The following is a 24,613-nucleotide window of genomic DNA, read 5'->3' as shown; positions in this document are numbered from 1 at the left end:
ATAACAGCTCACATGATACAATGCTTTAGGGTCTATAGAGTACTTTTCTTGGAAGAGCCAAGCTCAGGTAAAAGCTTTGGTGCTCATTATCTATGTGACTTTGTGCAAATTAATCTGGTCTCTCTGGACTTTGGTTTCCTCTTCTATAAGACGAGAAGGTTGGACTGGATGACCTTGAAGGTTTCTTCCTGCTTTGGATCTTATGGTTCTATAAAGGTAATAAAAATAATTATTATCTCTATAATTTTACAAATTAGGAAATTGCAGCCCAGGGAGTTTGTGATTTGCTCGGATCATATAGTTAGAAAGTATCAGTACCAATATTTGAGCCAGAGTGGCTCAGTGGATAGAACATCGGATCTGGAGTCTTCCTGACTCCTAAGTTCAAATCCAGCCTCAAACACTAGCCATGTGATCCTGGGCAAGTCACTTCTACCCCAATTGCCTCAATTTCCTCATCTATAAAATGAGCGGAAGAAGGAAATGGCAAACTACTTTATTACTTTTGCCAAGAAAATCTCAAATGGGGTCATAAAAAGTCAGACTTAACTGAAATGACTGAACAGCAAACCCCTGACTCTTAAAAAAACAACAGAGGGGCAACCAGATAACACAGTGTATGATAGAGAACTGACCCTGAAGAAAGGGGGACTTGTGTTTAAATTCATCCTCAGACTTATTAGCTGTATAACTCTGGGCAAGTTACTTAACCCCTGCCTTGGAAATTTTTTTTAAAAAGATAAATAAAAAAGAAATTATAAAAATATATAATATATATTACATATACACATGTGCATATGGTGGTATATAATATTCATACATAAATATATAATATATATAAATATACTTTATATATATATGTGTGTGTGTGTATGACATATAGTTCTTTCTTTTCTTCCTCCCACCCCCCCATTATTCTGAACTTAACAAACATGAGCATTTTCATATACAAAGAACAGAAGAAAAGGATTGCACATGAAGTCGTGAACTTTTGTTGCATTGCAGAAGGAAAACACCAGCACTGAATGAGTATGACTAAGAAGACAGTAGAAAGTTCTCCTTTCTGAGCAGAGATTTAAGACACAGAAAAAAATGCTAAAAGTCAGAGAATTTGGATTCAAATCTCCTTTCCCCTCCTTCCCTAGCACCTTTGAGGTTTTCTACCCATCTGACTTTAGACAAGTTACCTCAGTTTCCTCATCTGGAAAATGAGATAGTCCCTTCCAGCTTTAGAACCTATGATCTTAGAAGAAAAAGGTGGACTAAGGATGAGATTGTCCTCAGTGTCTGGTATTTGATGACCCTTTCTTGGAACTATGAAAGGTACCATAGACTGACTTCTGCTTCCAATTCTGTCCTGAAGTTCCATGTGTGATTAGATTTTTCTGTTGACCTATTTGGAAATATTTTATTCTTTCCAACCCCTTTGCATCTTTAGTTCTATTCTCCTTGCTTTGTGAGTGATTCAGAGCTTTTCTTTCTACCCTTCTTTATCCAACCTCAGGATCTTCTGTGTACCTTCTCTTTTTTTCTAGGCTTTTTCTACTTCTTAAATTGAAATGATAAATTCTCCTTTTTGCCTTTCCTCTCTGTTTAGTGGGAAGCAGAAAGATAGAAACCCCCCCCACCTTTTATGGTCTAAGAGAACACTGGAAACATATTTTTCTCTTGACCTCTCCTCCTCTTGGCCCCATTTCCAATCCTGCTCTTCTTTTTTTTACATTCCCCCTCCTTTCCCTAAATTTTCTTCCCTTTTCCCTATTTCTGATTTCTCTTTCCTTTCTTTTCTTCTTTCTTCCCACCTCCTCTATGGTCTTCTATCTTATTCTTCTTCCCTCTGATTCCTCATGAAAGCCTTCTTCTTGCATTTTTCCTCCCTTTCCTCTTTGGTCAGGAAGGATAAGGTGTTTCTGGTGTTTCTGAAACGAAGACACAAGTTTCTTGCTGCTTCTTTTCTAGAAGTCATTTTTACCTCCTTCCTTCTTAGAGTTTCTCCTTTTCCTGTACCTCTTCAGTAAGAGCTTTTAACCCATTGTTCCTTCAGACAAAGTTGGATTTGTGAGAATGGAAATCAGATAATTGTCAGGTGATTTTTCAAGGTAGAGAGTTAACTGTGCTCTATCTTTCCCAAAGCCCAAACTAGAAGAGATAGTTATACGTGTATAAGTGGGATGGAGATTAGATATTAGGGGGAATTTACAGTTCAGTACAGGGGAACTAGTAACTAAAATAGACTCCTGAAGAAGGCTGTGATCGCTTTCTTTTGGAGATCTTTTAGCATAGTGGTATTTGGAATAGGGAAGGGACTGGGAAGGAAATAGAATATAAGAAGGATGTCAAATTCCAGTTGCCTGGATTGAAGGAGTGAGTGTTTTAGAAAGATCTAAAGGCAATGGAAATTATTTCTTTCGTGATACGAAAGCACATCTAATATTTTCTGGTCTTTGCTTCTCTCTTCTAATGTTCCTCCTCTCTCCCCACTTTGTGCCTTTCCACCCTAACCCCTACTTCATTCTGTGAATGCACTTCTTGCTAGGAAAAATCCTGTTTGGTCTTCCCTCATCCTCTCTGGCCAGACAGCAAGGAGGAATGTTGGGAGAAGGTTGAGTGGAAGGGGATGTTAGTGGAACTTGTTAATCTTGGGAGGCCTTTGGAGGCATGGGGATGTCAGAGGAGCCAAGGAAGAGGCATCTGAGTTGATGCTAATAAACACAGCCAAGCTCTGGTTTGGGGGAAATTTTGGAGCTGTGGCAAATTAGAGAAGTTTGTAAGGAATTCTCTCTGTAAATGGAGGTTGGGGGTGAGGGGTGCTGATGTTAGCAAGGAAAGGGATGGACCAGGGATTCTGGCTCTGGAGGTTCTTGTCTTGGTGCATGAGCCTCTGAGATATTTCCTGTCTTCCTTTCACTGGTTCCTGCTCTTTCATCTCTCTGCTCCCGGCCTTGGGACAGACATGATGGCTTCCCCACCCCTCCATACATTGGATACAGGTTGACATAAGCACATGGAGAAGAAAGCACAGATGAGAATTAATAACAACTGAGATTTACATTGTGTTTTATAATTTACACCGAGTGTAATGAATAGATTGCTAGATTTGGAGTCAGGAAGATACAGGTTCAAATTGTCTCTGATACTTATTAGTTCTATGTTCAGGGCAATTTTTAAGAAATGGGAATACTAATATCTTCAGTATTTTCCTCATAGGACAAATGAGACAATGTAAGTAAAATGACTTCTAAACTTTGAAGCTAGATATATAGCCTAGATAATTTATTAGCTGTGTGACCCTAGGCACTTAATCTGTCTGCCTGGGTTTCTTTACCTATAACATGAGAATAATAGAACCTAGCATCTAGGTTGTGAAGATAAAAGAGATAATATTTGTAAAGCATCTTGCAAGCTTTAAAGTACTATTTAAATGCTAGCTATTTTACTCTTGCTATTATTGTGATAATTATTATAAATGTCAGGTTTTTTTTAAATATCTCAGATCCTCACTGAAACTCCATGGGTATAGGTAGATAAAGATGATTATGCTAAAAGAGAGACTTTTCTGCTTCTCCCTGGCACATCTCTGGCTTTAGCAATTCTGGAGCAAAAGAACACCCATTGCTTGGAAAGCTTCCTTCTCCCTCTTAAAAAAAAAAAAGAAAGAAAGTTTTCCTTCTCTTTCTCTCTCCCTTTGCTGGAATCATGCTTTTAGAGAAACTAATTGAGACTAGACACTGAAGGGAACTTCTTGGCATTATACCCCAATTGAATCAATGAATATCTGCCATATGTTTAGGAATCTTAGGCCGGACTGTGACTTTAGAGTTGGTTTTTATCCTCCTTAAATTAACTCAGTCTCTGCCTTCTTTGGTCAGATCTAGATTATGGGAAGAAAGCCAAATGTGTGGAATAAACTGTAGTTTAGGAAAAGGGACCCAAGCTATCTATTCCCCAGTCAGGAGCTCATGCTGCCACCTTGAGCTGTTTTTAGGCCAGGCCGTCCCTTACTCAGAGGTAGAATCTCTTTCCCCATGTCCTCCTTCTGCTCCCATTCAGGGTCTCCCTCCAAAGTCTGCTGAGCCCCCTGGGTCTTGGGCATCTGCTATGGAGGAGGTATCACCAGCTGGGGGGAGATAGTCTTTGGGGAGAGTGGCTGAACAAGCGGTTAATTAGTACTGAGAAGGAAGGAAAAGGGGACCCCCAAGTGAGGATGTGAGTTGGAGACAGATTTCCTCTTCCCTTGTAGCTCCTGAAGATATGGTTCTTCTCCACACATCTCTCTCCTTCTCCGTTCCCCCTAGTCTCTTCTCCCAGCAAAGCCTCAAGCTGTTGGGAAATGTGGCTCTTGTATGTGGAGGGTTCTCATTGCTCCATCCCAGGATGCTGTGATCATTCTGCTTCCTAGCTCTTTAGCTGTCCAGCCCTCGGTCCTCATCTGACCTGAGTAGAGAAGAAATAGCGAGAAGCCTGAGCAGGGGACACTTGTCGGAAACATGTTCTTGTCAAGAGGTAGATAACAGAGCTTGGAGGGCAGGGTGTAGCAGCAGGGAAAGGATGAGAGGAGAGCTGTTTTAAGCTGTAATGATAGCTTGAATACTTCCTTTTAGCTCTCGTCTTATCTCTAGAAACTGTCATTGTCCCTATTGCCCCTACTCTTTCTCCTTTTTTCCCTCACTTCTTTTCAGCTTCTCTGCCCCAGCCCCTGATTCTTTCCTCAACTGTCCTCCCACCCCAGCCCCTGCCTCTCTCCCCTTGAGTTATGTTAGACCATGATTGGTTCCTCTGCTCCCCTCCATTAGTGCTTTAACACTATTGGGCCCTGCTGACTCTCAGGATGGCTCCCCCAGTTCTGCCACCAGGGGGTTATTTTTATCTCTTGGTGCCGCCCCCGCCACTCTGCCCAACCAGCTGCCAGAGCTGGGGATGTGGGCACAGCTATGGAAAGTAAGGGCACTGTGAGACTGATGGGAGGAATGTGAATCTTGGACCCAGGTGGCTACTGGGGAGCTCCCAGTCCCCCAGATCTTAAATCTGTTCACCTTCCAATGGACTTTTGTCACTATTTTACTTCCTATCCCTCCTATTCCATCAGGATAGTATAGAGGGGTAGAAAGGAGTGGGGTGGGGGTAGGTTGGATTTGTAGTTTGACATTAAGGACCAGTGGGCAAAAAGATGCAAATAGATCAGGATCTTGGGAAGGGGCTCATCAAGCAGAGTCCCACTTTTCCTCATCTTCCTCTTTTTAGCTATATTCAGGGACCCTTGTCATGTAGGGTTGCTCCTCTCACCAACCAAAACTACCTTCTCCTTAATGTTCCTCTGTATCTGAACTTAGCTGTAATTTTTCTGAAAGTCTGCTTTCTCAGCTGTGAAAATGACAATAATAATGCACACCTTGCCTTCCTCATCTTTAATTGCTATTAACAATCATCCTTTGTTATTATAATCATTGATATTAACAATAATAGCATTTATATAACACTTCATAAATATTAATCTTTTTTTTAAATCCTAATTACCTGAGGAGTTAGGTTTTGCTATTATATTCATTTTATAAGTGGGGGTACCGAGGTAGACAGAAATTAAGTGATTTGCTCAGCATCACACAGGTAGTATCTGAAGACACATTTAGTCTTCTTGATTCTAGGTCTGGTGCTCTATTCACTAGGCTCCCTTGCTGTCTCTATTCTTGGGCACAGGTGGAGGATTTTGGTGCTGGCTGGAATGGGGAAGACACTTAATTCATCTCCAATTTCGTAGGGACTGGAAAAAAGGTAGCACATTTAACCTTAGCTGGGATTACCCCTGCCTGTAGGCGGATAGCATTTTCCCCAATACAAACAGAACTTGATAACTTTTCTTATCCTAGATTCAAGTGAACATTATTAAGCACCTACTGTATAAGAAGACCCTCATTTTCTGGAGGTTTTATTGAATTGAGTTAAGCTACTATTATCTTACTCTAGGTAGGTATGAAAGGAGACATGCCTCATCAGCATTTAGGTATCAGCATTACCTTGTCATTGTGTACTTTAGGCTCAGTAGAGTGTTTGCTTTGGTATGGGTTACTACTCTCAGGAAAGCCCGGTACTTGATAATTATGGCATGGTAGATTTAAGCTAGACATAAGAAGGAACTTCCCAGCAGCAACAGGTTTTAGGATCACAGATTTAGAGCTGTTAAGGCATATGGGAGGCCACCCTATTCAACCTCTGTATTGTACAAATGGGAAAATTAAGCCAGCTTCACACAGTTAATGGTTGCGGAAGGATCAGGCTTCCTGACTCTAAGTGTAGCCCTCTCTATCCACTACCCAGCCAGGAGTGGACCTAACAGGTAGAATCAGCATCTCTGGAGGATTTTATTAGACGCGATATTGTCTCATCGTTTGGGAACTGTTTGGTCATATAAGGCAGAAAGTTGAATGGGATGATCTAAGTCTCTTTTAGACCAAGGCCTTGCTAGCTCACACCTGGAGGGCTGGAGGTAAGCTGCCTTCCTTGGAGGTTTAGGAGGTCAAGGAATAAGGGAGAAGGAGGCGGCTGGTCTGAGGGAGGGAGGAGCTGTTTCTGGAAAGCTGCCCAGGTTGGTCTGTGTGGTTAGGATGCTGTTGGGGCCAGAGCCAAGGGCTGCTGTTTTATTTTCCTCAGGAATTTCTATTTTCCCTCAAGCATATTGGTACAGCAAAAGGTAAGTCCTAGGGAAGTCTAAATCCTCCTGCAGCATCTTGTGTATGTGTGAGTGCATGTTCTCATGCTTTCATCACTGAAGGGGAACTCCTGCTGGGGAGTTTCTCCCAAAGATATAAATCTGTCAGGTTCTATAACTTGCGGGCTCAGGGAGTTGCCTGAGGAGTGAGGACTTGGGGGAAGGAGGGAGACTGAGCGACTGAATGACCATGTCACATAGCTAGTATCAATCAGAAGGAACCCAAGCCTGCCCGATTCCAAAAATGGCAGGGATGTGCTAAGCACAGGATTGGTTGGACCAGTAGATCGGAGCTATTCACCCTGGGAGTTCCCTCTGGCTGGGCCTTCTGTCCTTCATAATATTCCATGGGAGACCAAAACTCACGCTTCTTCTTGGAGCTGAGTTTCCTGCCTCCACACCAGACTAAGGAGCCAATGACAGCTTCTTATTATTTAGAGTTATCTGGGCCTTTAGAAAACAGCTTTATTTCCATCACTTTGCTGAGATGGAAAAATTAATGTCCAAAGTGTTTAGGGTTAAGTCACAACAGGTACATAACAGTACTGAGCCTACATTCAAACTCAGGTCCAGGCTTCAAATCCAGTCCCTTGAGAAGGTCACACAGTGTACTCTGAACACAGCTGATGCGTCTTCTATAACGGAAAGGCTGAACAGAGAGAGAACTTTCTTTCTCTCTCTCTCTTCTCAGCCTTTCAATTATAGAAGGCGCATCAGCTTTTTTTCTCTTTTTTTTTGTAATTTTAATCAAACAAGATTAAGTTAACAAGATTAAGGAGCTTGTCCAGATCACATAGTAAGTCTTGAACTCAGTCCTCCTGACTCTAGCGCTGGTGCTCTCCTACTTGTCCTTTCTTTTCTTTTTAAAATTCTTTATTTTTCCCTGAGGGTGGGGTTAAGTGACTGGCCCAGGGTCACACACAGCTAGGAAGTGTTAAGTGTCTGAGACCAGACTTGAACTCGGGTCCTCCTGACTTCAGGGCTGGTGCTCTATCCACTGCGCCACATAGCCGCCCCCCTCCTGATTGCCCTTTCTTTTAAAATTTATCTAAGCCCGAATTCCTTTAACCAGTTGACCAAAAAGATTCTCCCTAAAATCCCAATTTAATCTCTTGCCTCCGGTCTGAAGTCTAAGAGTGTATAACTATCTGGTTTTACCACAAGACTAGATAATGCATCTTTCCAGTCCTCCACCCACTGCTGCAACATCCCTGCCCTCTGCCCCTTCCCCGTTATTTCTCCATTTCAATTTCTATCCTAAAAATCACCCCTGCTTCTAGCTTAGTTTCCCTCCAAGCCACTCTATCCTGGCCCCTCCCACGCCATGGGCAAACCAATCGGAGGCCGCATCTTGGTTCCTAATAATGATGTCATCTTACAGACAACCAGAGGATGGGCGGGGGCTTGAACCCCTTAGCCAATCAGAAAGCAGCCTGGGATTCCGGGCTAACCAGGCTCACCATGGGTCTCTAGTGCTGGTGCGTTTTTCGCCGCCCGCCGCCGCATCACCTCTGCTCCTCCCCCACCTCCGCGCTCCCTTTCCAGTTTTTGGTGGGGCTAGTTTCTGTTTTGTTCCAGCCTCGGAGTAAACCTCGGGATCGGGGTGCAAAACTTCCTGGCTCTGCAGTCAGTTCATGCTTCTGCCCCCGGGCCGAACAACCGCTACTGTAGCCAAATGTATCTTGTCCCCGCAGCCTTCCTCTCCCCTGGATTAAGGGGAAGGAATCCCTCTGGCTGCCGCCAATTTCACTCCTCCCTCCTCTTTCCAGTTTTCGCCCATCTCAGCTGGAGGGAACGGGGAAGTTCCCCCTCCAGTCTCGTCTTCCCCTTCCAGCTGTTAACAAGGCCCATTACTGTGGCCCCTAACCACAGCAGGCCCTCCGGGATTTGGGGTTTGAACCAAGTAAAGGAGCAGTTAGAACTGCTGCTCACTGACACCTGGAAGCTGGGACGCCCGGGCCTAGCCTCGGTCGGACGTTCGGGGGATACTTCCCCTGCAGCGAGATTCCCTGAGCCTCTCCCCTAATTCCTGCCTCCTCCGCCTCCCTTTCCTTCTCTTTCCTCCCCAAAGAAGAACAGTCCCCTCTCTTTGGAGCTGGGCTGGGCTGGGCTATTTTTGTCCTTTCTGAGATTCTTCTGAGAACAGTTTCTTGTTTTTGGTCTGATTCAGATGTGAAACTTTCCTCTCATCCCAGGCCTCTCACCCAGTTCCTGTGGGTTGTCTCAGCGGCCCTCACTCCCCACCTCCCCACCCCCTGGCCTTTTTCTCTTCCCAACCCCAGAGTTGTCTCGGCAAAGCTTTGCCGAGCAGGGGACTCAGAGAGGAAACCAGGTGGGTCCGATGAGCCCAGGTTTGTCCTCCAGAGAAGGGATTTGACTCCATGGCCACCCCTACACCTGTGCAGAGGAGTCATCTCCAGGGCCCCATCCTCAGGTAGGAGCTGGGAAGGAGACTAGTTGGGGTGCTTCAGGTCCCCGTGAACCAGAACAATGATGTAGTTTGGGTGAGATCCAAGGTCTAACAGCTTCTAGCAGCTGTGGGAAAACACACAGAGAATCTGGCAGTTATTTTATCCAGACGCCTGCCTCTGTTTTTCCTACCCCTCAATTTCCCCCCACTTTCCCTTTCCACCCCACCTCTGCCTATGACAATAGACTTTCACTATGCTTCTTAGTGATCCTTCCCAATCGCTAGCCCTTGTACCTCCTCATCCAACTTGTAGAATTCCAGAGGAACCCCAAAGTTCCTTCCACCTAAGACAATCCTGACCCACATCAAACAATCCTATGTATGGATGATTTCCCTTTCCCCACAGTGACCCATCAACTACGAAAGAACAATTAATCAACTACTAGGATAAATTAGGAGAGTCTTCTAGACAATAGAGGATTCAGAAAAATGGAGGACTTGGGGCCGGGGGAAAGATGTCCAAAAGAGAAAGTGGTATTCTCTAAAGGATAGGATTTCCAGAACTTTATGTCCTGTCCTTCCTTCTTTCCGGTCCGTTTCACCAGAAAAGAGTTATTTTCTAATTAACTCCCCGAAGTGGACACTTTTAAATCAAATGTATGCCTTAGGTTCAAATTCCAGTTTCATTACTTTTTACTTTAGACAAGTGATGTAACCCCTGTAGGCTTCAGTTTCCACATCCATAAGTAAATGGGTTTGTTTCATTCTTTGTTCTTGTATCCCCAGGGTCAAGCATAATACCACGAACATAGTAAGCACTTAATACTTTTGGTTTGATTAATTAATTAAATCCTTTATTATCCTCACATTTTATCTCTGGACTTGGAATGAGGGAAACTTGAATTCACATCCTACCTCAGATTTTCATTTATTCATTTTCAGTCATATCTGACTCTTTGTAACCCTTTTTGGGGTTTTCTTTGCAAAGATACTGAAGTGGTTTGCCATTGCCTTCTCTAGCTCATTTTACAAGTGAGAAAACTGAGGCAAATGGTTAAGTGACTTGCCCAGGATCAATGTGTCGGAAGTTGGATTTGGATTCCAATCTTGCTTACTCCAGGTCTGGCACTGTGCCACCTATCTACCTTACCTCAGATATTTATCATATTTACTCCAGACAAGGCATTCCAATCTCTGTTGGGCATAATTTCAGCTCTAAAATGGGAATACCTATCTTCCAAGGTGATTGTAAGAATAAATTAGATAATATTTATAAAGTACTTTGCAAACCATAAAACAATTATGTGAGCTAATTGTTTATTATTATTATTATTTTTTACAATGTCCATCCTCATGCCTAGAATGTCTTCTCTTCACACATCTATCTCCTGAACCTCAGGATTCTCATTCAAGACTTGGCTTAGCTGCCATCTTCTGCATAAAATTCCTAAATATTCCTGCTCTCCTCTACCTGCTGGTACCTTCTTTTTAAAAGATTCCTTGTCTCTTGTATCTCTCATATAAACCTATACACATTGTCTGGCCCTTTATAATATAAGTTCCTCTAGAGCAGGGGAGCTCTTGAGTTTTTATCTAATTCAGCAGAGTGCCTGGTACAGAAGAGTAAGTAAGCCTTTCAGGTATGCTTGTTGATTGAGCCTATTGCTTTATATTCTTATAGAATTCTTGAGCTAGAAGCAACTTTAGTGACTGAGTTGGGGCTCTGGATTTGGAGTTAGGAGTGATTTGAATTTCCATCTCTGCTCTAATGCTTATTAGCTGTGTGATCTTGACACAAAGATCTCATATAAAAGTGAAGTATTCTTATTTTTCACAGATGGGAAGACTGAGATGAATTTTGTCCAAAGTTATGTCCTAGTTTGTGTTGCAACTGGAATTTGAACCCAGATCTCCTTACTCTCAATTCAGCTAGCTCTATACCTCTTTTTCAAACTCATTTGGGTGTTCAGCAATATGGGGAGAGACCAAGCTCTGCTGAAGATGATAGAGATATGGCAGGAGGGAAGGGCTGAGGATTGCACTGGGCAGAGGTGATGGATAACAATGGAAGAGAGGGATAGAGGGGAGGGAAGTAGATGGAGATGAAGAAAGGGAGAGGAAAGGGAAAGGGATCTGGGGAAGGGAAAGTTGGTCCTGAAAAGAACCCAGGGAGAACTAAATTAGTGGGTTCTTTAAGATTCTCTGGGTCTGTTCTTCAACAGAGAAAGGGAAACTATTTTTCTTTGAAGGTTGTACCAAAGAGAATGGGTTGAAATGGTAACAGGTGTGGTGAAGTGTAAATTTCAGGAAAGTTTTCTTGATCAAGAACATAGTGAAGTAAAAGCTCTGGGGGATGGGGAAGTGAACACTTCTTCCTTAGAAGCATTTAGAAAGACAAGAACAGATTGCAAATTTGTACCAGTCAGGAAAATGGATGAGATGACTTTGGAAGGACCATGTTTAAGATCTGAATCTTCCCAACCTCCTTTATGTCCTTCTTTCAGTCACTTCCCTACCCCCATCCTGTCTCTATCTCATGCTCTTTTTCTTTCTGTGCATCTGGATTGTGTTATGTTGAAATTTCAGCAAGAACCAGACAGACAAGAGCTTCTGGGCAGGATCAAGACTGAGATTAAAGGGAGGAACCAAAAGGTGGAGAGAATTCAAGATCAGTCCTCAGTCTCATCTTCCTTTGAAGTCTTTCCCTAGAAACTGTGTGTTTCAGTTGTAGGGTTAAAGAAGAAGCTGTGTTTGAGGTGACCTCCTGGCCAATAATACTTCTTCCTTCCAGCCATCTTGCCCTAGGATAGAATGATCTCCTCTCCTGGGTTCAGTTTTGCTCAGTGCTTCTTGGCTGGAAGAATCAAATAGAACTTCAGAGGCAATTGCCAGAAAGGATTTAACTTCCTTAAAGTTGGTGGAGATCTTAAAGATCCTATAAATCACACAAATTCAAGGCAGAATCTAGATGAATGGTACAAAGCAAGACTGGAATGGTTTACAATGTTTTATTAATGCTTACAGCCAAGAGCAGCATGGGAGAAAATGGACAGATGCAGTCAGGGATAGAGTCACATGTGGTCTCCCTTGCCTCTACTATCTTATCGGGAAGCATGCCGAGTAGTATTGTAGATGCAGAGTGGGATATATGTTCCAGTGGAAGGCTCAGAGCCACTGGGGGCCTGGGTTTACATAGAGTTTTCATACAAAGAATCTCCCATGGCAGTTGTCACATGGCTGATGGGGGAATGAGATCAGGGAACATGAACCAATAGCAAAAGGAGGATGGTTTCTAAAAATTCAGGATGAGGGAGATGAATTTATAATGATGCTATATCAGCACACCTGCTTAGCCCAGCTCTTGCTAGAACTACATTTATCCCCTCTACATTGCAATTTTCCTTATCGCAGTTTCGATATATTCTGGGTCAGCATAAGGTATTAAATGGGAATTTTTGGAGAGTTTTGCAGAAGCTGCAGACAACATACTAAGGCCAGCAAATGACATAGAAAAAGTTTAGAAACTCAGAAATACATAACATCTATGTATAATATTGTACAATATCAAAACATTTTATCTTTTAATGCCATAATAATTCTGACTTCTCTAAAGGGAGAGCCAAAAAATTTTATGTGGATTTTTCAGATTGAAAGAGCACTGTGCTCCTCATGTCCATGATGTGGAAGGGATAAATACAGATGGAGTTCAAGCCTTAATCATTCCAGAGCTGCGTAGTAGGATAGAAGTCATTTTATAAATGAGGTGTTTTGTCTGAAGCAACTCAGATAGAAAATGCTTCTTGTAGACTCGAGTAAGTAGCAAAAGTTGTAATTTGAACCTAGAACTTCAATCTAGCATTCTTTTCACTATAGCACAGATCATCTTTCATGAGGTCTTAGAATCTCTCCAAGATAATGAACTATTATCACAAGAAGTCCAGCCTTTAAGGTCCTATAGAAAGTGTCCTGTGTTTACTGGGGCCATTGCTGCTCTCTGTTCTGCCTTCAGGCAGAATAGCTGCTCCTGTAGCACCTGTAGGTATCTCCCTGACTTTTATCCTTACTAGTCTGGGACTTGAGGTCACCTTTATTTGAGATGGAAAGTGAGAGAGGCTGTTGGCATTGAGAGGGGAGAAGAAATATGCACAAATAGGCATGATTAGACTCAAGTTCTTTGGGCATCAATAGCTGCGTGCTTATTGCAAAAAAGCATTGTTGCCATTGTTGCCATTCATTTGTGTTTGACTCTTTCTGACCTTATTTGGGGTTTTCTTGTCAAAGATACTGGAATGATTTGCCAGTTCCTTCTCCATCTCATTTTATAGATGAGGAAACTGAGGCAAGCAGTAAAAGTTAAATGACTTGTCCAAGGTCATCCAGTTAGTAAGTGTCTGCGGCTGGATTTGAACTCTTGAAATTAAATCTTCATAATTCTAATCCCAGCACTCTATCTTTTGTGTCACTTAGCTGCTCTTAAAAAAAAAAAACACAACACAGTCACCAAAGGAATTGGCTTTGTATCATAGAACACCAAGGGCACTGACCTTCAGTAGGAGACTGGAAGGGATGAGGTATAGGGCTAAGGAAGTGGAGGATTCTGATAACATTAGGACAAGGAGTGGGTGTGTGTGTGTATATGCCATATAGTACCCCCCTTCAAAGATTGAAGAAAATTTTCCTCTTTAAGATCTCTTACGGATCCTATCTAAGGTATGTATCCCAGGATGGGTTGGGTGCCTGGCAAGGGAACAGATAGAGAAGGAAGGAAAGATAACCTTAATTCTAGTCAGCTGGAAAGGAAAATTATTCCCTTACTACTTCATACTCTCTTGAGTGAGCTCCAGAGAGATGCCTTTTTTCCTCTGGGTCTCCCCACATAGTCAAGTGGGTCATTACTTCTTCCTCAATATAAGTGTTTATGTGTAAGAAGCTTGAGTAGAGAATGAAGAATGTGCTTCAAGTCTCCAAGACACATGTTCTTCCTTTTTCCTTTTTTTTAAATTTTCTTTTGTGACACAAGTGGGATTAAGTGACTTGCCCAGGGTCACACAGCTAGTAAGTATTAAGTGTCTGAGGCAGGGATTAGAATTCAGATCCTCCTGACTCTAGGGCCAGTGCACTATCCACTTCACAATTTAGCTGCCCATTTTTTTCTTTCTTCATAACATAAGGATGGAGGTAAGATTTCAGGATCACTCCATTCCAAGGGCAGAGGTAAGGGGATGTTCATTGTCTTTTTATCTCTTATCAACCCTCCCCCTGCCTCTCTCTCTCTCTCTCTCTCTCTCTCTCTCTCTCTCTCTCTCTCTCTCTCTCTCTCTCTCTCTCTCTCTCTCTCTCTCTCTCTTCATTCCAGAAATGTTAGTTGTGTGTGTGTGGTGCCTAGTAGAGAGATTTGGGAGCTTTCTGGAACAAGGCTTCTTAAAAGACTGGGATCCCAGTATTCCAGAGGGATTTCTGATCAGAAATACCATTGTTCTTTCTATCTCCCTTCCCCCAACTTCCTAAAGGAATTTTAGTTTCCTTCCCTGACTCATTCTCTTCCTACCCTGACTCATGAAGTTATTTGGACTTCAGTCTCTCCCCTCCCCGCTCAGTGGAAAAGGATGCCTGTCTGATGAGGATAATCCCTCAGTCCCTCACCTCATCCCAGAATTTGGTATTAAGTTGGGAGAGAGACTGAAGAAAGTTTACCTCTTTAAGCTCTTATGGGCCAAACTAAAAAGGATTTCTTCCATTTCCTCCCCTCCCACTCTATACAATAGTAAAGATTGAAGTTAAATGTCAAAGAAGATCCCTCAATAGGGCAAGATCTCTGCAATGATGTTTGATGTGAGGAGATTGTACTTTTTATCTTTTTATGTCCCAATAGAACAAGTACTCTACCCTCACCCTGCAATGTACACACAGGAACATTTAAATATGTATAAACTCAAAATGGATTTTGTGTGTGTGTATGTGTGTGTGTGTGTGTGTGTGTGTGTGTGTGTGTGTGTGTGTGTGTGTGTGTTGGCATTTGTGCTTTGGGGAAAACTGACAGATGTAGAGACAAGGGGATGGCTGCAGTAACTCAACCTAAATGGACACTTGCTGTGACATAGACAGTAGGCAAGGTTTAGGATGCTCTTTGGTGGTTAACGAATACTGGAATCTTAGCTGATGAGGTCTCTTTGGCAGGAGAGAGCAGTTTAATTTTCTTTTTTCTTTTCTTTTTTGAGAGAGGAGAGACAGAGACAGAGAAACAGAGAGACAAAGACAGGGAGGAAGGGAGGGAGGGAGAGAGAGAGAGAGAGAGAGAGAGAGAGAGAGAGAGAGAGAGAGAGAGAGAGAGAGAGAGAGAGAGAGAGAGAGAGAGAGAGAGAGAGAGAAAGAGTGAGTGAGTTTGTCTGCACTCTAAATGTCTTAGAGTTTGGGACAGGACTACAGTGACTTGCAAATCCGAGTGCCCCACATTTTTTTCCAAATGCAAGGAGTGTATTGAGTGTAGGAAAAATTTTTTTTATTACAGAATTTACAGGTGGGAATGCCTAATGTAAAATTAACGATAATAATAACTGATGTCTATAAAGAGTTTTTTGCAGGGTCAAAATCAGTGATTTTAAAAATCCAAGTAGGTTTGCAAGTACATAATTATCTCATTTATCCTCCTGAAAACTGAATTTAGGTAAGAGTAACAAGTATTACCGCCATTTTATCTCTCATCTATACAGAGAGAACTGAGGTTCTGAGAAGCTAACATTTCAGTTTAATATTCACAGTTCTAAGTATCCATGGTTATATAGTTAAGAGGCAGATTTCATTTCAGAGCTCTCCTAACTCTGAGGTCAGCCTGTCTTCCCACTGGATCAAGCTGCTTCTCTAATGCCTTTAGACTACTCTGCTTTTTAATATCCAAATCAACAAATGAATGGGGCTGGGAGGTATGATGGAAAGTATGCTGGTGGATCTTAGAATCTGAAGTCTTGGGATCCAAAATTTCTTTTGACACCTGCTGGCTTTATGACCCTGGACAAATCAGTGAAAGATCAGTCAGTCAATAAATGTTTTTTCAAGAACTATGTATCAGGCATTGTGCTAAGTAGATCAGAATGAATTTTATCATATTGCACTGTCTGCTTCCCATACTGCTACAAAGAAGGGAAGTTCTTTGTAAGCCACAAAGTATCATAGAAATGTGAGTGGTTATTATATAATCCTGAAGGAATGTTTTTGTTTTGTTTTTTTTTTTTTGTTTTGGGGATGCAGTGAAGTTAGTGAAGTAGGACAAGAGCTGGAAGCAATCTTGAAGATCATTTAATCTGACCCCTGCATTTTGCATTTTACAAGTGAGGAAACAGAGGTTTAGGAATGACCAGCTCAGGGTCACAAAGTGTCAAAACTAGAACCAGGGTTTTTATTGTTTAGAAAAGGATGTATTACAAAGAATACAATGCTGGACTATGTATATGTGTATCTGTGCCTCTTTCCAGTATGATCTTGCCCTAGCCACTCAAACTTTCTGAGCCTCAGTTTTCTTATCTGTAAAGTAGGGATAATAATAATATTTTCAGTGACTCCCTTATAAGGTTATTGTGTGGAAAAACTGATGTAAATGAATGAGGTCTTTTGAGTAATCACGTTTTACAAAGGTTCTTATTTGTGTGAACTTGTGGACATGTTTTCAGGGAAAGGAGATGAGGGGGAGTGGCCCAGAAGTAGATCGGAGGCCTGAGGGAGCCATTTTGGGATTTAACGTTAACCCTGAATAAACAACATGCTTAGCAGTGACCTTGGGTGGGACAATTTCTGAGGTTTGTGCTCCCTCCTTCCTTCTCTCTTCCTTCCTGCAGGCTGCGCTACATGGTCAAGCAGCTGGAGAATGGGGAAGTGAATGTTGAGGAGCTGAAGAAGAACCTGGAATATACAGCTTCACTCTTGGAGGCTGTCTACATTGATGAAACACGGTGAGAATATCTTAGGGAGGGAGCAAAGATGGGGAGCAATAGAGACAAGAGGTAGGTACAGGATGTTAGACACAGACAGAGAGCAGAGGAAAAGGAGACAAAGACAGAAGAGCAGTTAGAGATTATTGAGAGATAAAGGCCAGAAATACAGGCAGGTACCAATCTGAGAATAGGGAGAGATAGGGATACAGGAAGATAAAAAGAAGGAAAAAACAGATGGAGATACATCAGAATGGGAAGGAAATGCAGAGACTTTCTTTCCTTCTATCTCTGTCTCTGTCTCTTGGTCTCACTTTCTCTCTCTGTTTGTGTCTGTTTATCTGTCTCTCTCCCTTCTTCCCCTTCTCTCCCTCCTTTATCTCTATCTCTCCATATCTCTCTGTCTCTGTCTTTCTCTCTTCTGCCACTCTGTCTCTCCTCCCAGTCTCTGTCTCTCTCCATGTTTCACTCTGATTGTGTCTGTCTCTTCTCCCTGTTTCTTCATTGTCTTTGTCTGTATATCTTTCTATTTCTCTCTCTCTCTCTCTCTCTCTCTCTCTCTCTCTCTCTCTCTCTCTCTCTCTCTCCTCTCTCTCTGTCTCTCTCTCTCTCTCTCCTTTTTCTCTCTCTCTCTCTCTCTCTCTCTCTCTCTCTCTCTCTCTCTCTCTCTCTCTCTCTTTTTCTCTCACTCTCACTCTCACAAACTCAAAGAGGAAGAAATAACCAGAGACACATATTAACAGAGCTAGAGATGGAACAAGATGAGAAAACTCCAGTAAGACTCCTAATTTATGCTTTTTGGCATTCCCATGGAGGTAGTAGGGATCAAGTTGGTAGTGAGGGTTGTGGTGATCTTTCTTGCTTATCCTTTCCTTATTATCCTGTATTTTAGACAAATACTGGACACTGAAGATGAGTTACAGGAGCTCCGTTCAGATGCAGTGCCCTCAGAGGTTAGGGACTGGCTGGCATCCACCTTCACCCAACAGGCTCGAGCCAAGGGGAGACGAGCAGAGGAGAAGCCAAAATTCCGAAGCATTGTCCACGCTGTGCAGGCTGGGATATTTGTGGAGCGGTGAGGTCTTCTCTATACAACCCCTTCCCATATTCCTCCTTCTCTTAGCCCCATTGACTCTTCCACATTATATCTCTTCTAGTTTCTTTATCATCCATTCTGGCTTCTTTAGACCTTTTGTTCTTACCTAATTCCCTCAGCCTACCTGCCTCTTTATTCCCCTGTACCCTTATTCTCATATTCTTATATTCCATGGGTGTATGTATGTGTGTGTGTGTGTGTGTGTGCATGTGATCAGTTAGGTGGTACAGTGAGGTAGGGTAATACTCTCCCATCAATGGAGGACTTGAAAATTAGGGTATCTCTTGTGGTAGATGTATTGGAAGGGATTCTTTTTCAGGCATGGTTTGGACTAGGGCAGTCACGAAGATCCCTTCTAGTGCTGAAATTCTGTGAAACTCAGATTTGCACAATTGCAAGATGGCAAGACAACCTGTTTATTAACAGATTTTTCAATTTTCATCTGATTGCTATGGCATAATGTAGACATGACTGCATGTAATCAGTTAGGTGGTACAGTGATAGATCTCCAGGCCTGGAGTCAGGAAAATTCATCTTCCTGAATTCAAATTTGGCTTCACTTACTACCTGGGTAACCCTGGGCAAGTCATTTAACCCTGGTTGCCTAAGTTTTTTTCATCTGTAAAATGAGCTGCAGAAGGAAATAGCAAATGACTCTAATATAACTTTGCCAAGAAAACTGGAGATTCTGAAGTCATGGGGTCATGGAGTCATGAAGAATTGAATACAACTGACATGAATGAACAACAAAAGTATTTATATGGGTAATATGTATAGATAGATATATCTATATTCCCCCTCAATCTGATTTTCATATCTTTATATGCACTTCACAGACCTCTCATTATTTACCCTACTCCTTATATCAACATCCCCTTAATTATTCTTTCCAATACTTCTTTTCATATGTCACTTTCCATTTACCAATCCTCACCCCTTTGCCATCAACCTCTCATATCTTTTTTTCTCATGACAAACTCTCATACTCTCCACTTCCTAAAATATCCCCCTACCTTTCTATCCTCTATTCCCCATCACACCTTTTCCTCTCCTTCCCCTAGGATGTTCCGGAGAACCTACACCTCTGTGGGTCCCACCTACTCCAATGCCGTTATCAACTGTCTTAAGGTGATGCTCTAGGAAGCTGGTAGGGAGCTGAAAGCATTGGGAAGAAAGGGAGGGGATCAAAGTTTGTGTCCACTGACCAACTGTTTCTTAGAGGAATTCCCCTATTTCCTGGTATAACTTCCCACCATCCTTCCTTTCCAAGGAGGCTGCACTCCTCCATGGATACCTGCTTCCATGTCTCTTCTGTCCTCAGAAATGGCCAGGGAAGGAGAAGCTTGGTTTTAATTTTTTTTCCTTCCCTTCATTCCTTCCCTTCTCTGTCCACTGGGAAGCCATTCCCAATATCCCTCTTATTTCTGGGTTGCTCCCCTGGAATGGTCTGCCTAATCTATGGTCTTCACACAGAGCCTGGACCATTGGTGCTTTGATGTCTTTGCCCTGAACCGGGTGGCAGAAGACCATGCCCTGAGGACCATTGTCTTTGAGCTGCTGACTCGACACAATCTTATCAGCCGCTTCAAGGTCAGAAGTCTCTCTCTTTGTCTCTCTGTCTCTCTCTGTCTCTGTCTCTTTGTCTCTCTCTGTCTCTTTCTCTCTGTCTCTTTCTCTCTCTTTCTTCTCCTCCTCCTCCTCCTCCCTGTCTCTCTCTGTGTCTCTGTTTTTATGTCTTGTGTTTATCTCTGTCTGTCTACCCTATCTTTTTCTTTCAAAATTAAAAGATCTCCAGGACAAGAGATTTTCTTGACATCATCATTCAACCTGGACCAGGAGGAAGAGGCCCCTGACTACTAATATTCTTGTCATCTGCTATTTTGTTCAGTCCTTTCTGTGTTGTTTTGCTTTCTCTGGTAATAAAAAAGAGGGCTCCCCCTCCTCTTGAGATTCTCCCTTCAGAATCTGTCCTGGGCTTTGTCTTCACCTTTACCTTCTTTTCTTTAGGCTGAATTTTAAGGTTTCCATCCTAATTCTTTATAGCTTCTTCCCTTCCCCCTATCCCCTAGAGCCTCCTAAACTTCTTTTCCAGGTTTCTCCTAGACTTGGTTGAAGGCAGACGCCAGATATTGCCATCTGGGACCATCAGACCATCTCCAGATGTTCTCCAAGAGACCCCTCTCTTGAGTTAAAAAAAGAAGAAAAAAATCTAATAATTTTTAAGCTCTGGTCTCTGTCCAAGAAACTTTCATGAAGAGTAAGCTGAGTTGAGAATGTGCAGAGGAGAGAGCTAGAGCCAAGTCTGTTTAGCAGCTGGGCCAAAGGAGATGTGTTCAAGGGTTAAAATCCTTCCTCTTTTGGGACCCAGTGGAGGGAGCATCTCTTGGGAATCTGGGCAGGAAGAATTTCATCCTCATGGAAAAGTCATTTAGAAAGGCAGGAAAAATGTGTCTAGGGGAGGAGGGAGTCAAGAGGAGGGAGGAAGAAGGCTGTCTCTGAGATTTAGAGGTGGAGCTATTGCTATGGAGATTGTTTGGTAAACTTGGAGTCTAAGAGGGTTGATGTTAGCAGCTGGAGAGGTTGCTGTGTTTGTGTGCAGCCAGTGTAGGAGTTTGGTTGGAGAGGGGAATTAGGTGGAGTCTCTCTTAATCCTTCCGAGAGGGTTAGTTAAATTCTGCTTTTATAGGGATAGATTGTGTGTGTGTGTGTGTGTGTGTGTGTGTGTGTGTGTGTGTGTGTGTGTAGACAGGGAGAGAAACAGAGACAGAGAGAGAGATAGAGAAAGGGAAAGACACAGAGAGACAGAAAAAGAGAGGGGGGAGAAGGGAGTGAGAGGAAGAGAAAGTGAGAATGTGTCTCATTTTTGAATTCTTAACTACATCTGCCTAGCAGCAGGGCCAGGGAGTATGTGTCCAGGGTTTAAGCGCTCCCTTTAAAGCCTAATCCCCTTATTCTTACAAGAGAATGAAAATCCATAGCTTTCTGTGGTCATTGACCAGCCTTGCAGAACAAAAACTTCCTCATGATGGCTGACCTTCATCCCTCCTGTCCCAGTCTTGTACATCCTTTCCTCCAAATCCCACCTCCCCTCCCCAGAAGCAAGAATATCAAGGTGGAGCATGACATTTGAAAAATGTCTTGCATTTTAGTCCTGATTTTCTCCTTTGGAAGTTCATGTAACCTTGGGCAAGGCATGATAACCTTTTAAAGCCTCAGTTTTCCTGATCCAAAGAATGGAGATGATAATAACGCTTGAATTACTTAACCCACAGAATTGTTGTAAAGAAACAGCTCTGTAAACTCTAATGTACAATAGAAATGTGAGGTAGTTATAATTTGGTAGACTCCCTCTCTGTCTCTAGTCCTCACAAAACCAGAAACCAAATCCAGCTAAATTCTGTTTCTAGCTCTTCAGGGACCATGATGTCTTGAAATCTCCAGGTTAAAAACAAAACTATTTGTTGGGCTCTGTCTAGATCCCTTTATCTCTAGCATTAAGATTCCAGGACCCCTTTCTTTTTTTTTTTTCCTCTGAACAACATTCTTTTGGGCTACCCCCAACTATGGAAACTTTGGTCTGAACCTTCTTTCCCTATCTTTGTTCCTTCCATGAGCCACCTGGCCTCTCTCTGGTTCTTCTTTCTCTTATTCCCCACCTTCCCACCCCAAGAGACACCATGGCAACGTTAAAAAAAAATTGGGTAGTTGCCATGGAAACGGTTCTTTTGAATTCTCTGTATTTGGGGCACAGCCCTCCAGGGCTTGGAGGGGTTTGGCTTTGGGGTCTGGAAGACTGAATGGTAGGAGGAATAGGTCTAAGGCTTTTATCTTCCCTTATTACTCACCCACCCATCCACAGCCCTCCAAATCAATCTTCCTAAATCCAGGTTGACACCTCCTCAGTTCACCCCTACTTTAGATCCTCCTCAAATGATGGGGGTCATCTAGAACAAGGCTTCTTAAACTTTTTTTGCCTTAGAAATTTTTATGGCATAGACATTTATATGGGTATATAAAATAAGCATACAAATCAAACATATACTGATAATAAATTATAATTTCATGACCCCCACATTAAGTTATGAGACTCCATATGGGGTTATGACCCACAGTAAGAAGCTGGGATCTAAAGCATGGGTTTTAAAGCTTTTTTGGGTGTCATGGATGGTGGACCCCTTAGGTGAAATCTAAGGATGATTTTCCAAGGGATGATTTTTAAATACACAAAATAAAATGCCAAAGATACAGAGGATCACAAAATCCCCAAAGATAGTGAAAATAAAGCTGTTTTTCCATCCAAGTTTGTGGACTCTTGGAAATCTACCCTGCCCAGGATGGGAAGGATCCCACAAATCTTTATTCTTCAGAAGCATTCAGTATAATGGGGTATGCACACAGGAACAGAAATAGGGACAGGACTAGGAACAGCTGAATAAAGCACCTGTTATTGCTGGAGGGATAGGGAAAACATTGTAGTTCTCCCTCTTAGGTGAAAAAAACCTTTGCCAAGGTCATGATGTCCTTCCTTCTATTATGCCTGATGAAAGTTCTTCCATATTTGAATGCTGGGAGGAAAAAGGAGGATCTTTCTTCCTTTTAATCTTCCCTCATCCTGGGAAGATGACCTTCCTCTTCCCCTTCTTCAGCCACCAGTTTCCTGGACAGCTCTTCATTGAGTCTAACTTGCAACCTTTCTGCTGCAGCTTCCCACTGTGTTCTTAATGACGTTCCTGGATGCCCTGGAGGTGGGTTATGGGAAGTACAAGAATCCCTACCATAACCAGATTCACGCAGCTGATGTCACCCAAACGGTCCACTGCTTCCTCCTCCGCACTGGGATGGTGGTAGGTATCTCCTAATACACAGCCCCCAGAGGAAATGAGACATAGAAAGCAGTGTGATCTTCTCGCGTTTCTAATTTGTTCCTTAACTTAGTGAGTTTCCTGGAGAACTGTCTTAGACTGTGAAGGGAGTACAGGGATAGCTGGGATGAGGAGGTCTGCAGGGAATCAGATCATCTTGGACCTTTTCAGGGGAGCTGAAACCTCAGAAAGTCTCAGGGAGGTGATATAATTAATTTGGGCACCAGATATGAGATCCGCCTGAAAAGCTTACTCTTTGACTCCTGGGCAGGTCACTTAACTCTTTTAACCTCAGTTTCTTCATCTGTAAAATGGAGGTAATAATGGCATCTACCTTTAGGTAGATTGTTGTGAGGACAGAGTTAAATAATATTTGTAAAGCCCTTTGCAAGTCTTAAGGCTCATCCAGGATGTTCCAAAAGATTTAGTGGTAAGTTTCTGAAACAAAATTGCATTAAAACCTTTGGGTCCTTCGGTGTAAAATGCAAACAGTTATTACCTGTTATGCTCTTCCTTAATGTAAAAGTTCATCTTCCAGAAGGAAATCAAGGTGGTTGAGAGTTTTGCCCCAGGGTCTGGAAGAAGGGATGTTGTGGTAGGTAGCTGTCTCAGGTAGCCTCCCCAGGATCCCCAAGACCTGATTTCTCTTCCCCCTTTTCTCCTCTCCCTTCAGCACTGCCTGTCAGAGATTGAGGTCCTGGCCATCATCTTTGCCGCTGCCATCCATGACTACGAGCACACAGGCACCACCAATAGCTTCCACATCCAGACCAAGTGAGGGGCCTAGGCTGGGCTGTGGGTGAGGGAGGGAGAGCCAGAAAGGATAAAGGCTTTGGGAGCGTTCTCTCCTAGGGCAGGGGGCTGATACCAATGTCCTTTGGCACCTAGGTCAGAATGTGCTATCCTGTACAACGACCGCTCAGTGCTGGAGAATCACCACATTAGCTCTGTCTTCCGAATGATGCAGGATGATGAGATGAACATCTTTATCAATCTCACCAAGGATGAGTTTGTGTGGGTGACCACTCCTCCTCCCTCTTGGAAATGCTTAATGCAGACCCCTTTCCCTTTTCCATCCTCTACCCTTATTTTTATTCTGAACTCTTTTTGTGGAGTCCAGAGCTTGGAGAAAGAGCTCTCTATCAAGGCCGAAAGATCTATCCCTTCTTCTGACTCAGTTTCCCAGCCCTTCTACTCCATCCTTCTCCCCCAGCCTTCCAGGCTTGAGGTATGGCTCTGAAACCTGTCTGTCTTTTTGCACAGAGAGCTTCGATCCCTGGTCATCGAGATGGTGCTGGCCACAGACATGTCCTGTCACTTTCAGCAGGTTAAGTCCATGAAGACTTCCCTGCAGCAGCTGGAGAGGTGGGCAAACAAGAGGGGAGGCTGGGCTCGGGTCAGAGCACTGGGGAGTTCATGTTGTGCCTGGTACTCCCCTGCAGGGATGGTGCGATCTATGTGAAAATGTCCACTACATACATGTATGGGATATGTGTGCATATGAGTGTGTGCAAATGTGCACACAGGTCTACCTGTGCTGGGGAGGTCCTGGGCTGGGAGAGCTGAGTTTCAGTCTCATCTTCACCACACAGTGACCATTCACCTGATCAAATCTTTCTG

The 24,613-nt window shown here is 42.9% G+C and overlaps 1 protein-coding gene across 2 annotated transcripts in view; it reads left to right on the top strand.

Moving 5' to 3' along the window:
* PDE1B (phosphodiesterase 1B) overlaps positions 1 to 24,613 on the top strand; it is a 36,398-nt gene that overhangs the window by 6,556 nt on the left and 5,229 nt on the right. Inside the window, exons 1-9 of one of the 2 annotated variants that reach the window (XM_074270118.1) lie at positions 8,983 to 9,137; positions 16,943 to 17,056; positions 17,928 to 18,110; positions 19,193 to 19,259; positions 19,605 to 19,721; positions 22,835 to 22,975; positions 23,667 to 23,767; positions 23,882 to 24,007; positions 24,257 to 24,358. In XM_074270118.1, the coding sequence (XP_074126219.1) occupies positions 9,085 to 9,137; positions 16,943 to 17,056; positions 17,928 to 18,110; positions 19,193 to 19,259; positions 19,605 to 19,721; positions 22,835 to 22,975; positions 23,667 to 23,767; positions 23,882 to 24,007; positions 24,257 to 24,358 (1,004 nt within the window). In that variant the 5' untranslated portion in view covers positions 8,983 to 9,084. Of the gene's footprint in view, positions 1 to 8,982; positions 9,138 to 16,942; positions 17,057 to 17,927; positions 18,111 to 19,192; positions 19,260 to 19,604; positions 19,722 to 22,834; positions 22,976 to 23,666; positions 23,768 to 23,881; positions 24,008 to 24,256; positions 24,359 to 24,613 lie in introns of those variants that run through there. The other variant, XM_074270117.1, reaches the window with a different exon arrangement.

The sequence above is a fragment of the Sminthopsis crassicaudata genome, chromosome 5, assembly GCF_048593235.1.
Source record: "Sminthopsis crassicaudata isolate SCR6 chromosome 5, ASM4859323v1, whole genome shotgun sequence".
NCBI classification, from domain to species: Eukaryota; Metazoa; Chordata; class Mammalia; order Dasyuromorphia; family Dasyuridae; genus Sminthopsis; species Sminthopsis crassicaudata.
The sequence above is the reverse complement of the archived record's forward strand: the minus strand, read 5'-3'. Positions and strand labels throughout refer to the sequence as shown.